This window comes from Castanea sativa, chromosome 12 (genome assembly GCF_040712315.1).
Source record: "Castanea sativa cultivar Marrone di Chiusa Pesio chromosome 12, ASM4071231v1".
Taxonomy (NCBI): Eukaryota; Viridiplantae; Streptophyta; class Magnoliopsida; order Fagales; family Fagaceae; genus Castanea; species Castanea sativa.
Window position 1 is genome coordinate 50,213,910 of NC_134024.1, and position 15,828 is coordinate 50,229,737.

At 34.5% G+C, this 15,828-nt stretch overlaps 2 protein-coding genes across 4 annotated transcripts; one reads left to right on the plus strand and one right to left on the minus strand.

Annotated features, from left to right (window-relative positions):
- The first annotated feature begins 2,164 nt into the window (after nucleotides 1-2,164).
- LOC142619522 (uncharacterized) lies at nucleotides 2,165-8,435 on the plus strand. Of its 2 annotated transcripts, XM_075792647.1 has the most exons (5): nucleotides 2,165-2,384; nucleotides 2,684-2,763; nucleotides 2,838-2,935; nucleotides 4,926-5,242; nucleotides 7,742-8,435. In XM_075792647.1, exons 2-5 carry the CDS (start codon nucleotides 2,755-2,757, stop codon nucleotides 8,125-8,127), a joined length of 810 nt encoding a protein of 269 aa, XP_075648762.1. In that variant the 5' UTR covers nucleotides 2,165-2,384; nucleotides 2,684-2,754; the 3' UTR covers nucleotides 8,128-8,435. The 2 variants fall into 2 exon arrangements, with proteins under 2 accessions (XP_075648762.1, XP_075648763.1); XM_075792648.1 differs by lacking the exon at nucleotides 2,684-2,763 and having other exon boundaries at nucleotides 2,244-2,384.
- A 2,107-nt stretch (nucleotides 8,436-10,542) lies between these two features.
- LOC142621308 (putative vacuolar membrane protein YML018C) lies at nucleotides 10,543-14,691 on the minus strand. 2 transcript variants are annotated; one of them, XM_075794625.1, is made up of 4 exons: nucleotides 14,594-14,691; nucleotides 13,748-14,423; nucleotides 13,231-13,648; nucleotides 10,543-11,032 (listed from the first exon to the last, which is right to left on the minus strand). In XM_075794625.1, exons 2-4 carry the CDS (start codon nucleotides 14,318-14,320, stop codon nucleotides 10,713-10,715), a joined length of 1,311 nt encoding a protein of 436 aa, XP_075650740.1. In that variant the 5' UTR covers nucleotides 14,321-14,423; nucleotides 14,594-14,691; the 3' UTR covers nucleotides 10,543-10,712. The 2 variants fall into 2 exon arrangements, with proteins under 2 accessions (XP_075650740.1, XP_075650741.1); XM_075794626.1 differs by having other exon boundaries at nucleotides 13,748-14,357; nucleotides 14,594-14,663.
- Between the last annotated feature and the right edge of the window lie 1,137 nt (nucleotides 14,692-15,828).

Below are 15,828 nucleotides of genomic sequence, written 5' to 3' on the forward strand. Positions count from 1 at the left end.
ATTTTGTTAAAATATGAAATTCAACAGATAATTATCCTTGACTTAATATAAATACAATATATATATACACACACACACACATGTGTGTGTGTGTGTACGGTATACGGCAAGGGACCTATTTCCCCCCGGCCCAAACTTGAATAGGCCTATAAACAATACTTGGCCATGGGCCCACCATTTCTCATGTTTAACCATTAAGTAGTCCTAAAGCGTTAGCCCATCATTTGGGAGTTCAGTGCATGGCAGGGTGGTCTTCGTAATCAATAGATGCACCGATGCTGCTCGGTTATACCTCAGCAAATCGGGAGTGCTTTGGGGGACTCCACTGCCAAGCAACTTTCGGTGGCTAGTATTGGTCCCAATCTCTCAGCTCCTATTCCCAACGAAGCATATTTCTGTCAGGAATAATCAAATTAGACCCCACTCACACGAGTGATATCAGAGGGCAATCATGACTTAATCCACTATCTTCAAGCTATAAATATGTGAAGAAAAGGGGATAGACATTTTTTTGAGAGGTGAGACTAAGAGAGTAGCCGAACATACGAGGGAAAGCTCTCAGAGAGAGAAAGAGAGAGGGAGAGACTAGCTTCTGTATCAGGCATTTCAGTGAACCCGCCAAGGAGCTACCCATTGTAGGATACTCAAAACCCACCAAAAAAGTAAATTGTGAGCCCAAATACCAAGCCCAACATACAGTCATGGTGAGTTCATGTGTTTTGTGGTTGAGTTGATTTTGGAATTGGTTGTGGATCGGCTTTGCTAGGCAGTGGGTGGTAGTTGCTTGGTTGCTATTAGTTAATGTTTTGTGGCTAGTTGTGCCCTGGGTTGTTCTTATGGGTTTTGTTTTTATTGTGTTGTGGATTGAGGAAGAGAGACTGAGAGGTGGGGAAGAGAGACAGAGAAAAAGAGAGAGAAAATAGATTTTAGATATAAATAAATGAATTATGTTTGGCTGTGATGTGAAAAATGAGAGTATTGATGTAAGGTAAGTTGTGAAATAATGAGTTAAAATAGATAAAATAGATTTTTTGGTGCTAAAAGTTAAATTTTTAGTTTTTTTTAGCATCACTGCTATGAATGGTCTAAGAATTTAGCTTTTTAGTACACAAAAGTTTTTTGAAAAAAGGCAATTTTTATTTTTATTTTTTTATATAAGATAAAAATCTTATTATAATATAATCTAGGTATATATGTGTGTGAAATTCCCTCTAGGTGTATATGTGCGTGAAACTTCCTCTGGAGATTTGCACCCCAACTCTTATCCCATGCACTTCATAAACACTTAGGACATGTTTGGTAGACTGTAATAAATACTGTAATGTAATAGATATTATTATGGCATAATTATTCGGTTGTTTGGTTATGTTTTTATTACAATGAATAGTTATTCCTTATAAATAGCTATTCTTCAAAATGATGAATAATTATTCCTTATCAAAAGTATGGAATATCTATTTTTTCACTTTATGTAATAACTTTTTTTTTTAATTTCCTAAAAAAGCCATTAGTTGCCACATTTTCAAAAGGAAAGAAAATAAATTTTTATTGTTGTTAATTATTAGCTCTATTTGATTTAAAAATGATTTAATTACACATTCTTTTTTATACTCTACTAAATTGTAGATGCATATTCAGAATTCAATTCCTAAATGGTCACCAAACTAATGAATAGTAATATTTATTATATTTCAATTTAATGTATTCCTTGTAATACTTATTCCTATTCTCATGTAATAATTATTACAGTGTACTAAACGTGCTCTTATACTTATGAAGTGACTATCGCACCAGAAGTGCATGGTGGATAAAAAAAAAAAAAAAAGAAGAACAAGAAGGCAATTCTAATCTTAAGAAAAAGAAAAAGAAAAAGAAAAAGGGGGCAATATTTATTATTAAAAAGAAAAAAGAGTTGAGTTTTTAAGAAACGGTTGCTTACCGCACTAATAAATACGCGGTGAGTTGAGCCTTTAAGAAACGGTTGTTTACCGCAATAATAAAAACGCGGTGTGTATTGAGCTCTTTTCTCACATCTCACCTTTTAAAAGAAGAAAAAAATAAAATAAAAAAAGGTCAATAAATGAGTACTCGACGCCACGTGTCGGGAAACGAGTGGAGAGTAGTAGATTCTAGAAGAGAATAGAAAATGCGAATCCAAAGCGCAAGCGGGGAAGAGAATCTGGAGCCAGCGCCTTCCCTTCCCCTTTCCCTTTCCCTTTCCATATCGCTATAAATAGGGACCCCCTCCCACCACCGCTCCCTACCTACCTTATAGCAAATTGTTTTCACGCCAACTCTCTCATCTCCTATCGCTCTTTATTTCCTCCTCTTTTTCCCTCTCTCTCTCTTTCTCTCTCTCTCTCTCTCTCTCTCTCTCAGCTCAGGTACATTACTCTCTCTCTCTCTCGATTCAATTGTTTTTTTTTCTTTGTTAAATTTGTATTGATTTTGTGTATTTTTAGTTCTTTATTTCGTCAATGTAAGTTAATTTATATCTGAAATTTGATGATATATATATATTTCTCTCGTCTCTAAAATTACAAATAAAATTAAAAATTTTGGTGGATCTGTAAGATTATGCTTGCAGCCTGCAAATTCAAAAACTAACGGAGGCACCACTTCTCCGCAAAAATTGAGATAGCCCGCCCGCCCTAATTATTGTTATTCAATTGTATTTGTGTAGGTCGGTCAACTTCATTCATTATTTGATTTGACATATATATATACACACACATATATTATTGGATTCTGGGGATGGCCGAGGTATGCTATTTTCCTGTTTGGCAAAGTCAGTTGTTTGTGAAAGTGATTATTAATTGATTGATTGATTGATGCAGGAGGGTCATAAGGTTAATTTGAATGTGTACGACCTAAGTCAAGGACTAGCCAGGCAGCTTTCAACGTCTTTTTTGGGGAAGCCTATTGAGGGTATATGGTAAGTTTGCTACACCTTATTTCATATCATCATTATATGGAAGCCTATTTAGCTTTTACCTTTACACAATAAGCAATATACAACCAAATCTTAGGGTCTGTTTGGATCTACTTATTTTTGTTGAAATTAATATATATTTTTTTTTAAGTTAGTTGAAATTGACCCATAAATAGTATTAAAAAGTGTAGTGGCCCATGCATAGTAACAAAAATAAATTGAATAGTAAAATAAACTGGCTTTTTAATTTTTGCTAAACAAACACTTAGTCCCAATTTTTATTTTTTATTTTTTTGGGATCTAGGATGATCACATTCATACATGTCTTCTTTTCGGTCATTCTACTTTAATCTCTAATTTTAGCAACAACATAAAATAAAATAAAAACTTTAATCTCTAATGTAGCGCGTTCCTACCACTTCCTATTAGGGGACACCAATGTGTATCTATAGCGGATCCATTCACAATAAAGTCACTAAATTTTATGATGATCGTTAACCTAACTTAACCCTTCTCCTCTTTTTGAGCTTGGTCTAGTTACGAACAAAATATATGACACTAAGACAAAGGTGGAGTTGAATAAAATAACCAAAATAAGATAATGAAAATATGCTCATCTAAATGCACACTAAGCCAAGGATGCAATAGTAGGATAATTTTTTGTTGATTAATTTACACACCCACCCAGTGGGTTTTGAATCTGTTACCTCATTCTTCACTTATAGCAAGTGTCATTTGAGTTAGAGCTCATTAATGTAATCATCAGATTTGGATGAATGACATACATTTTTGAACTAAATGATTAGAATCAAGTGCAAATCTTATTCAGTTGAGGAGTGTATATCTTTCATTGAATGATTGGGTTTTTACCACTTTATCTTAAATCTAAAATTTTGGCTGGTCTCTACATGCGCTAGCAGCAATCAACCTGAATTTCCAATTACACATGAAGAGTTTACTATTTGTTGACTGGATTCAAAGCGTTTAGGGCTTGTTTACTTAACCCTAACACATAAAATATTATTTATATATAAAGGAGTATGTAATTATATTACTATTTTACCCCTAACTGATAACCATAACATTATTTAACAACAGTCAATTGACTTCCCCTTTCCTTTGCTTGATAAAACTGTTGGAGTATGTCATTTTCTTTTTCTTCTTTCACAATTAACGTCTATAAAACACTTACCATGTATGAAATTGATGAATTATTGGAGCATGAGTGTGGGTTACAAATTGTTGCTTGGAAAAATGGAATATAACCAAGCGTGATGAAGTTTGCATCTTTGCGAAGAATTTTTTTTATTTTTTATTGTGATGTTGATTTTGTTTGCTTCTCATTGATGGTGCTGCATGCCTGAATTTGAATTTTAAGGGTGTACCTCGTGTTGTTATGTATTATGTTTTATTCACATACAATGTGTGCCAAGCGTTTCATTGGGATTACTTGAGCATTCTCTTTTACATGTGACCTTTTTTTGGGAGCCTAGTTTGTTGCAACTTGAGTTTTAGTTGGGTTTATGATTTTGTATATGCAAAGTATGTGTAATTGATGTTTGCGTTTCATTTGTATTTTGGATGATTTGCTTCTCAGTGTACCTATTCAAAAAAAAAAAGAGAAAAAAAAAAGATTTGCTTTTCCAGTGTGTGCATATTGATTTTTTGTCGTAGTATTTATATGTCATCTCGTTGATAAGCTTGAGATATGTTTTCTGTTGGTTTGTAAACTCTTATGTAGCATGTGATTGTTATGCAGACAAGCTGATGGGTGTTAACTAGGTCTTGAAACATTTCCTTTTTTTGTCGAAGTCATATTGTTTTAGTCTTTAGAAATTGATTGTTTTTGCTTACAAGGAAAAATGTGCGATCATATTAATTTGCTTTTCAGTGTGTGCATATTGATTTATTTTTCCATGAATGTTTTCTTGGGAGGGCATGATTTACTACGGTCGTATGGAAGAATGATTTTCATTTATTCTTTGCACAACAGGCACACAGGAGTCGTTGTTTTTGGTAATGAATATTACTTTGGAGGAGGCATTCAACATGCTCCTGCTGGATCGACACCATATGGTACTCCTATTCGGGTGGTAGATTTGGGAGTCACGCATGTCCCAAAGGATGTCTTTGAAATGTATCTGCAGGAAATTAGCCCTCGGTATACAGCTGAAACATATAGCTTGCTCACACACAATTGCAACAACTTCAGCAACGAGGTTGCTCAGTTTTTGGTGGGTACAACCATTCCAGACTACATTCTGCAGCTTCCTAATGAAGTTATGAGTAGTCCAATGGGCGCTCTTATACGTAAGTTGTTATCTACCTCATTTGTTAATATCTTTTTCTGTGAGATGTTGAAACCACATTAATTCTGTTTTTTTTGTTTTCTTCATTGTTCTTATCTTCATTAATTAATTTTTTGAAAAGAAATCTGTTATGGTTTTCACTAGTCCCAAGTAACTTAGGCAGTGGGATCTGACTATTCCCTTGTCATTGAGGGTGTCTTGTAGAGGGTCAGGCACCCGAATAAAGCTCTTTAGGAAGGAATTTGGGGGGAGGGGGTCTGGTAATTTTCTTAAAGTGCTTTATGTGCTCCACAAAAGCCAAAAATCTGCTCTTGTTTAAAGGCCAAAATCTGATTAAAAAAAAAATCCAAAATCTGAACTTCATGCTCAAGCTCTTTTTAGGCATTGTTTCAGCTTTTAGGAGATTTAAGTGAGACAAAAATGCTGGCTGATTTTACATTAAGACACCCTGATACTCCCTCTTTCCTAAATCTGAAACAAAAAAGGATCTCTTATCTCTCGAGCCCATCACTATGTCAAGCCCCCCTGTTGGTGAGTTTTCTTTCTCAACTGTTGTGTTCACTGCTCTTACTATCTGGGTAGAAGGAGATGAGCCCTTGGGTAGCAATTACCCATTGGTCTTGAACTTGTGGGACCTATTCATTGTGTCAGTGCGTGATATCGATGCGAAATAAGCCACTGGTGATGGGGACTTCAGGGTTTTGATAGGGAGGGCTTTTGATAGGGAGGGCTCCATAATTTTATCTTTATTTGGTAGAGAATTTTGGAATCCCAATTTCTAATGATTATTTTTTTGCTCCATTAGAATTGGATCCTAATCTAAGGTGGGAAATTGAGATTTTCAGTAGGTTTGGAAATGAAAAGGGTTTTGGTTGGGATAGTTTATGATGAATCTGGTAGCAAGTGGTGTGTTGTCGTAGGGCAAGGGGGAACAAACAAAACCTGATTTAGAGCTCTTGGAGATCTGGTGTAGCTTCAGTTTTGAGGAATTAGAGTTGGGTTTTGGTGGGGAATAGGCTAGAAAATGAAAGAGATTATAGGGTTTCCAAAGGGGAAAGGGATTAGTAGGGTTTGGGGATCAAACAAAGTGAAAATCAAGATTTGTGTTGCTGTGAACAGTGTTGCGAACAGTAACCATGAATGCTAAAATTAAAAAAAAAAAGGAAAGATAAATTGTAGGCATCGCACCTAGACTTCCTAAGCTGCACCGCACAAACCATAAAGAAAGCATCATAGCTCTTTAAATTCTAAAAATATTAATCCTCTCAATAGAAAGCGTTACAACCCTTTTAAATATTAGTCTAATACCTATTATTAGTTGAACGGATTTCTTAAAACCCTAACAAGACTTGGACTTAGACTCCTTAGGCTTTTACTACTAAGCCCAACTAAATAACCAAACTTAAATAAAACCCAAAAGAAGATCTAACGGATTGTTAGTACAGCCCATTCCAGAATATTGCGAATTACAAAATTGCTGTTGATACATAAAATCAAATATAAAATATAACAAATCTGTCTTCCCATTGCCTCCTGCATCATGTGTGGTCCATGAAGAAGTGAGGGGGGCTGGGTAGTGGAGAACAAAAGTAGAGAAGAAGAAACAAAAGCAAAAAAAGGTAAGAAAGAAAGTAGACAAAATGATAGTATTTCACAGAAAAGAAAAAAGGAGAAAAAGAAAAGAACAGAACAGGGAAGAAAAAGGAAAAAGAGGAGAAATAATAAGTAAATCGCATGAAATGCCAAGGACATGCTAAAATATAAAAGTAATTATTATAATATAATAAAAATTGGCTATTAATTGAATTATTTGGATTTTAAATATGAAAATAAGAACTTATAAAATAAATTATGCCAAACAATTATAAATTGTACAATGTCTTCTTTTGTCATTTCTCACTTTAAAACCTCTTTATCAATTTGGTTACCAAACAAGTATCTTTAAAGCGCTTTATTATCAAACACTAATGTTAAGGAGTTTTTCAGTTAAAACTCTTTATTGCAAAAGCTCTAAATCTAATCAACCATATAGTGGTTTTGTTTCTTTCTGGGTGGATAACTTCTAAATTCCATAAAAGAGATTTTGAATATTAAAAAAAATGTCCATCTGCCTTCCTCTTTTGCATGTAGGGTGGATGGAGTTTTAGCTTTGAGTCCTTCTAAATGCATAACAAAAATTCACTACAATTTTACAACATTCCCAAAATAGCCTACCACCTCACACATGGGTCCATCTCAATCAGCATCCAATATTAGTGAATTTTTGTTGTGTCCCTAACTTCATTATTTAGCTTGATTGGTTTGCTGTGTGTATAATAGGCATTGAGAATTTAGGGAATGATATTGTGGAACATGAGTGGATCTCAAAATCTAAGTTTGCAGATAAAGAGATATGTATTGCATTTCCAAAATTTGAGGACTATAAGTTATTGTATAATTGGTCAGTAATTGGGACTCTCTGTTGTGTGATGTGCTCCATTATCCGAAATTTGTGTTGCAGTGCCCATGATACAAAATCTGGAGACAACATTGAAAGTTGGTGCTGTCCCTCAAGTTCCACAATTTAGACCTGCAATGGCCCAGCCTTTGCAACCCGTGACCACTGCAAAATCTGAAGCACCAAGCAAGTCTGAGGATCCAAAGACAACGAAAAATGCAGTCCCAGCTGCTGTCAATCCTGCAGGAGAACAACAGAAATCAGTAGTCAATGGGGTTGTAGGAGACCCTCTCGGGAATGCTCGGAGCAAGGTGCAGGAGGAGATCAGCAATGAATTTGCTGCAATCATGGCTACTGGGTCATTGCGTGCAAGTGAGGCTGCAGCTCTTGCAACAAGAAGAGTTATGCAGAGATATGGGAATACAAGTTCTGCAATGCCACAGAGTTAAAAAGTTTAGAATAATGAGAGGTGATTCTTTTCAGGGTGGTTCTTTTCAGGGTGGTTGCAACTTTTAGCTGTTATTTGTCGAGTGTGGGTTTTTTAGGTAGACCCATTATCTGGATTGATGATTTATAATGTAACTGTGGGGCTTTAATTAAAGCTTGCTTTTACTGACCCACTGGGCACTGGCATACGACACTAGTAAGCTTGAGGGGATATTGATTTTTTATTATTAAAATTGTAGATTGAACCCCTCAATGATGGACCATATTGATTTGCTCTTTAAAATAAATTTAATTATGGATTCTGACGTTATATGGTGTTTTGATTCCATTAAATGTCACTTAAAAGCTTAAAATAATGTAATTTTCATACGAACAAAATTACATTGTTTTGGGCATATTAGAATTCCCTTTTCCCATTTTTCTATGTTTAATTGCGGTGGCAGGCACAACCAAACCAATATAGTTGTGGTTTAGATTTAATTCAATTGGTAAAGTTTTTGATAATTGAATAAAAGATTTAGGATTTAATTTTGCTTACACCAAAACTGATAGATGTATTGGTATAATGATAGATAGTAGAATTATCAAAAGTTCAAATAAAAAAAATCAACATAATTTTTTTTAATAATCAAAACAATATAGTTAATATCCCAAAATCATTGTCACTGTTTTGTCTCAAACCCAAACAAACACAGGTCAAGCATTGGAGAAATCCAATCTAATTAATCCTCAATTCAACCAAGGTAAAAATACCATTTTGGAATCACTGGTCCTTACATTTTGATAACAATTAATTTGGTTTTTATTATTTTTAACTTTCAATCAATTTGGTTCTTCCGGTTTACTCCATGTTATCTTCAACTTGTATCTCAGTGAAAATAATGAATAACACAGGGTTGTCCACTGATAGCAAAGCCCATCACTCTAGCTATCAGTCACGTTACCCAGCATTGAACTCAACAACATGGACAGCGAGTCGTTAGCCATTTCGTCTAACCCATGACCATTGGCCCACCCAACCAACGACCATCAGCCTCAAACCCAACCACACATCCAATAGTCGCGTTGTATAAAGAAAAGAAAAGAGGTGAATGAGGAGCAAGCAGTAGGCATGGAGAATTTTTGCTTTTGCTAAGGTTTATGGGAAAACTAAGTAAGTCCTATTGTTAGATGAAGGAAAAATTGTCTGATGAGATGGTTTTATGAGATCACTCACTTCCACTATGTACGTATTTCATATTTTGTGAGAGAAGACTCATAAAACTGTCTTATTTTGAAGAAGAAAATATGAGAGCAATAAGATGAGAACTGGTTACTTTTAGTGAGGTTAGCAATTCTAGCTGATGAGGTCAATAATTAGCTTGTTTTGTTTAATTTCCTGTGAAAGTAAACAAACATGTACATTTCCTTTTTACAAGGAAACTATCCATTGTGTAATTTGATGAAACATTGATCTAACCTTCAAAGAATCTTAGTCAAGCACATGGGTAAGTCAAATAATCATATTTGAAAGTCAAGATTCACAACCAAATCATTTCTAACAAAAAGAAAAAAAAGTTAAATAAATATAAAAGAAAGAAGATAGTTAACAGCCAGAAAAATTTTAAACCTTCCAAACTCGCATTTTTTTTTTTTTAATCTTTTCATTGGATGTACATTCTTATTATATTCTTCATGTCTACAAAATTTAAAAAAGATTAAATATCAAATAGCTAATGTTTAAATTTGTTTTTGTGGTAAAAAATAATGTACAAAAATAAGTTTATTGATCGAATAGTAAATAAAATCCAATTTGAACGAAAGTTGACATTCATATTAAGAACATAAAAAAAAAAAATGTAATCTAATGATAAAATTTTCAAAATTCACATTTAATAAAAAGATAAAGGATAAGTTTAGAAGGTTTTTCTCGAAACTAATTTGGAGAAAAACCTTGTTTGTCGTCCGGTAATTACCCAATAACACACAAAATATTCAACTTGTAGTTTGAGGACATGTTCAACTTGTATGCATACTTGTGCATATAAACTTATGGGCAAAGTTTGGCTACAAACTTAGTTGTAGTCAATGACTACAACTCCACTTAATATATATTTTTTTATTTGATATAAATTTTGACAAATCCACTATAGGATTAAATTTTCTTCTTATATCAAATTTCTAGAAGATCAAAGATCAATAATTATGTTATTGATAAAATGTTAAAATTTCAAATTTTTGTAGCTTGAAATTATGCATAAAAAATAAGTTTATGAAGTAAATAGTATATAACATATAATTTGACATAATTGTTTACAACAGGCACAGATACGTACATTTTTATGCCAAAATCCTAGGGCTCAGATTTTTAGACTAGATGAGAGCGATCAACACTAGCGATTACCTCTAATAAGAATAACATGACAAATAAAATGGAGTGATATAAATTTTCACCTGATACTACTGCTCATTATTCTATATTTTCACCCTTAAAAATGTTAGTATAGACTTGTGTTAAATGGTACAATATATTGTATAAGCACTTACAAGATTACCTTCAATGTAATCTACACCAGTGTAAAAACCAAAGAGAAGCAGCAACGACGTGCTATGAAATGGTGGCTGCAGATTGACTGATTGATGACACCTGACCTTGATCACTGGATGGAATGAGAGTGTCGTTTTCTAACTCAACACTGGCTTCTTTTGATCTGCTAAAAGCATCTGAAGGAATGTTGATGCCAGCAAATCCAATCAAGACGGCCAGAGCTCCAAGGTAATCCATGAGATGAGGGGCATTGCCCATTACTGAATCGACCATAGCTGCTAATGGGACCTGAATTGTAAGACCAGCTGTTGCTACTGTTGTGGTTGTCAAGAGAATGGCCTTGGCCCATAAATAATCACTCAGCACATTATCTAACAAACCTATAAATGAAGTAAAAAATATACATTTTCAGTATACATTGAATATGCTACTGAAAACTTTGTGCAGCTAATATTAGTTAAAGAAAAAAGAAAATCATTAATCACATATTCTACAATTCTGCAAGACAGAGGAACCTTTTCCAAAACCTCTTTCTTGTGAGAGTCAAAGTGCCATTTAGCTCTAAGGCCATTGGCAAAAAAGGCCTCTGTTCTTTAGCTCTCCATACAATGGAAATTATTTTCCTAGTACAAGTGATCAGTACAAGTGGACTCAAAATGACAAATACAATGTGGCCTCCCAATCTCACATCATGCCTACACCATACCACTTCTTAAGAGATAAGAATGCGTTTCTTAAAAAAGAGAAAAAGAGATAAGAATGCCATTACGGTTTAATATCGCAGTTTCTACTCATTAGTACAAGATTTAGGTTCCCCAAATGCATTTATTTTTACTATTTAATTTTATATCTAGCAAAGCATTATGGCTAACAGACAATAAAGCGCATTACACTGGAGATGCTTCTTACCATGAAGTTCTGTCATTTAACCATTAAGATATTATGGCTCATTAATAAAACTACCTCCCTTATATATGATACTCATATATCATGATCATACATCACGTCTAAACTACAGCAAAACTAAAAGTGATAAACATGAAATGATGGGTGCTTTAACATCAGGTCTTGGGAGTAGCTTTAAAAATTGATACCCTACAGCAACTTAGGAAAGAGAAGAGACAAGCTTACTCTGCCAATCCATCCTAGAAAAACTAGAAGTATATAGAAAAACCCAAGTATATAAGCCCAAGAAAACAACCTAAAGGCCAGTTTGGATTGAGGGGGGAGGGTGGGGGACTGGAGGGGAGTAGAGTAGAGTTGGCTAAAAATAGGCTAATTTTGGGCCAATTCCACTCTACTTTATTCTACTTCCCTTCTGTCCCCCTCAATCCAAACGGACCATAAGCTTTAGGATTCAAAAAACAAGAATAATAGAGGATGGCAAGAGCCAGGTTGTAGTAACTATCCATCATCTTGGCTTAATGCAGCATGAATAGTAGAGAATTGTTTTCTTTTGTATAAAGTCAGCTTTTAGTTTCCCTGTTTACAGCAATAGTGGTATCAAGCTGACTTTATACAAAAGAAAACAGGTACTGGTTGCAATTTTGCTTCACAAAGGTAAGATATAAGATCATATTGAAGGATAGATTTCAAGACCTTGCAACATCTGTTTGGTACAGGATTTTTTTTTTTTGGCGAGTTACATAGCTTTGCCAAGGGAAATATCCTATACTAATATACCTCTAGGCCTATCACGCTTCTAGTATTCAACAGAAAATCCATAAAGATCAAGAGAAATGTGGTTCCCTAAATGGATGCTTGAAGCAATGAACTCACTGCAACTTTGAAAAATTATATACTTCAGAAGTCCAAAACATTCACATCCCCAATAATGTATAAAATTCTCCTGTCACCTCATCATTTTCCAAATGTAATATACACCACAAAGTATAAGGAAAGCAACTGGAGATTAAACTAATGGTAAAATAACATGATAGCAGCAGAGAGATGTCCCGTGTTCACGTGTAATTATGTGCAAATAAACATGGACAAAATTTGGATACAACTCCCACAAAAAAATTAATATGATTACAGATTTTGAAAATCTAACTGTTGAATTGCATGTTCTTTTGTTTTTAACATACTTGTCAAATTTTGTGCCAATAAAATGTTATTTACTATTCAATCCATAAACTTATTTTTATGCATAATTTTAGACCGCAAAAACTTGAAATTTAAGCATTTGATTGATGACATAACGATGGATCTTTGATCTTTTGGAAAATTTTCAAGCATGGAAAATATAAGAAGAAAATATAATTCAATGATGGATTTGCCAAATTTCTCATCCAATAAAAAGATATTAAGTGGAGTTGTAGCTAGACTTTGTCTTATAAATGATATGTAACAAGGAGCCCAAGATATGGTTGATAAAAATGTTTTGTTGTACACACACACATACACACACAAAGGTATCAACCTCTTGTTCAAGACAACTCATTTAAAGAAAGTAACTGAAAGACAAGAATAATAGTAATAATAACATCCACACGCACCCACACACGCGTAGACACACAAAGATATCACCTACTAAAAAATAAAAAATAATAATAAAAATGAAAACTTAGATACAAACCTTTACCAATAATTAGACCAAATTGCTCCCAGGTAAGCAGATTAAAAGGTTCTAGCTTTGTGAAATTGAGTATCAGGGCAACAGGAAGGAAAATGAGGAGGTTGAAAAGCCCTAGAAATCCAAGGAACTGTGCCATACTGGCTTGTCCACTCTTTCCATCATCATCAAGTAGCTTCTTGCGAATAAGTGTAATATACACAGCATATAATGCCGCTGAGGCAAGCGCAAGAATGTCTCCAAGAAGGGGGTTTGAAGCCACAGTTAAACCAGTTTGAGAGTCCCCTAAGCTGACAATTATTGTTCCAACCATACAAAGAAGAACGCTAATGAGCTTCAACCAAGTAAACTTCTCAGACAAGAATGCTAGAGAGACCAAAAATGTAAAAAGGCTGGATGCACTGCTTAAGATGGTATTTGACTGCATGCAACAAGAAGAGAGTAATCAATTAGACCAGAATGGGGAAACATCTGCACAAATCTGATGTGAAATGTGCAATACAAATTGCAAAATGCTTACCGTGACTGTAGTATATTTCAATGAGAGATTAAATGTGAGTTGTGCCAAAAACCAAAATGGGCATATGAGTAAGCTAACTTTTGCCACTCTAGTGCGAGTCCAACGCCCTTTGGCATCAACTTGTTTATTAACATTGCCAATGGCTTTATCCTGATCTGGTAAAATCCCTTGAAGCTCATGTGATCCAAATTTTGCTTCATGACTAATACCTTCTATATGCTGGCTGACTCGCCCTTCTTCCACAAGCACAGATGAAGTCGAAGCATTGCCTTTTGCACCTAAATCACTCTCCCCAAGAAGAACAACCTGATCTGAGTCTCCCAAGTCTTGAGAAACGCTACTCTTTTTGTTTTTCCAAAACCATAAACCTCCATAAGTATCCTCCAAAAAACGCCCGATTTCAACTAAGGGAATGTAAACCACAAACAATGAATTGCAAATGTAGGTGATAAGAAACGGTGAAACACCCGCATCTACAACAGACTGAACTACGAAACTAGCAGCTATCCAGATAGAGGCAACAGCAACAATGTATATCAAACCCAAACTCCATCTCCAAACTTGACTTTTCATGCTTTCCAAACCCAATATCCAATCAAAAACTAAAATTCTACAACACCCACCAATCAGTAGGGTAAATTCTTAATACCCATGTCATAATTCACACCAAATATACCTTGAAAAAAAATATATAAATAATTATTCTGGCCTTGCAAATCTAAGTGCAACATCAAACCCAGAAACTCAAATTGCAATACATAGGATTGAAAAAAGATCCGAGTTCAATATTATACATGAAATTAAACAGAATTAGAAACCAATAAATGGAAGATTACAATGACTTACATGTCATTTAAGAGAAAGACAGGAAGAGGGTTTCCTTTCCTGCTCCGACACAACACTTGATTCCGATCTTCTCACTTCTTTTTTTCTTCTACGTTTCTAATATATATATATATCTTTTTTATTGGTCTACAATTTTTTTTTTTTAATTTTTTGGTTTTCATTTTTAAATATTTTATAAAATTGTGTTTTTATTGACAAAAATGCAAAACTTATCATTTAAGCTTAACCCTAATTAATTTCAGTCCTTTTAACTTTCAAGTCTATTCAATTTAAGCCTTATAACACTTCCCATTAAATACTATAGTTTGTTTTGACTATCCCTTTAAAAAAAAGGAATAATTGGTGTGGCAGCTAGGCCCAAAAATGCTTAAAAGGCTTCAAGGATTGGCTCCCAATTTACTTGTTTAAGATGGGAAATGAGTTTCTTGTAGTGGGAAAAACCTTTTTGAGCCAGCCTGACGTCCCAAGTGATAGAATCTTAGTCTCAATAAGGATTCTCTTCTCTGGTAAATACTTCTCGAGAAGTCTCAAGCTAAGAATTGAGCTCCTCTTTAGTTGTTTCTCTCTCTTTCTCTCTCTCTCTCCAATTTTTTCCAACCCCCTCTCTCACTTCTTCAGCCCCTATTTATAAACTTCTCTTAATGGGGTTGTTATGATGATGCGAGGTGCTGTTTATGCTAGTGGGGCCCTTTTGGGATATATTACTGACTAGATGGGACCCACTTTTCGCGACAGATGTGACTATCTTGAAACTTGCACCTGTTGCCAAACAGTGCTTGGTAGGTGATTTCCCCCAAATCACTATTGTTACCTTCATGTGCGGGCCCTGACCTAGTATTGACCCCCAAGTTGAAATGGACCCCAATTTGCTGTTGATCCTCAAATTGATATGGTCCCTAATCTGCCATTGGGCCCATAATTCTTGGGCATACAGAGATTAATGGGTTGGGCCCATACTTGATTCCCGTACAATTACAAAAACTATTTGAAAATTTCTTTCAAATTAACAGAAGAGCACCCAAAAAAAATTAGCAAACTTTTTTGGTAAATAAATAGGAAAAAAAAAAAGAGAGAAGAAATTTTTTTAATGTGGTTGACTATCTAATTATGGGTGAGTAGAGTGACTCACATCGCCCCCGCTATCTATTTTTTTCATTAAAAAAATAAACACAACTCATGAAATGTAGAATCTCCAATACTTATTCATTATGCATTGTGTAAAGTGCAGGAATTCA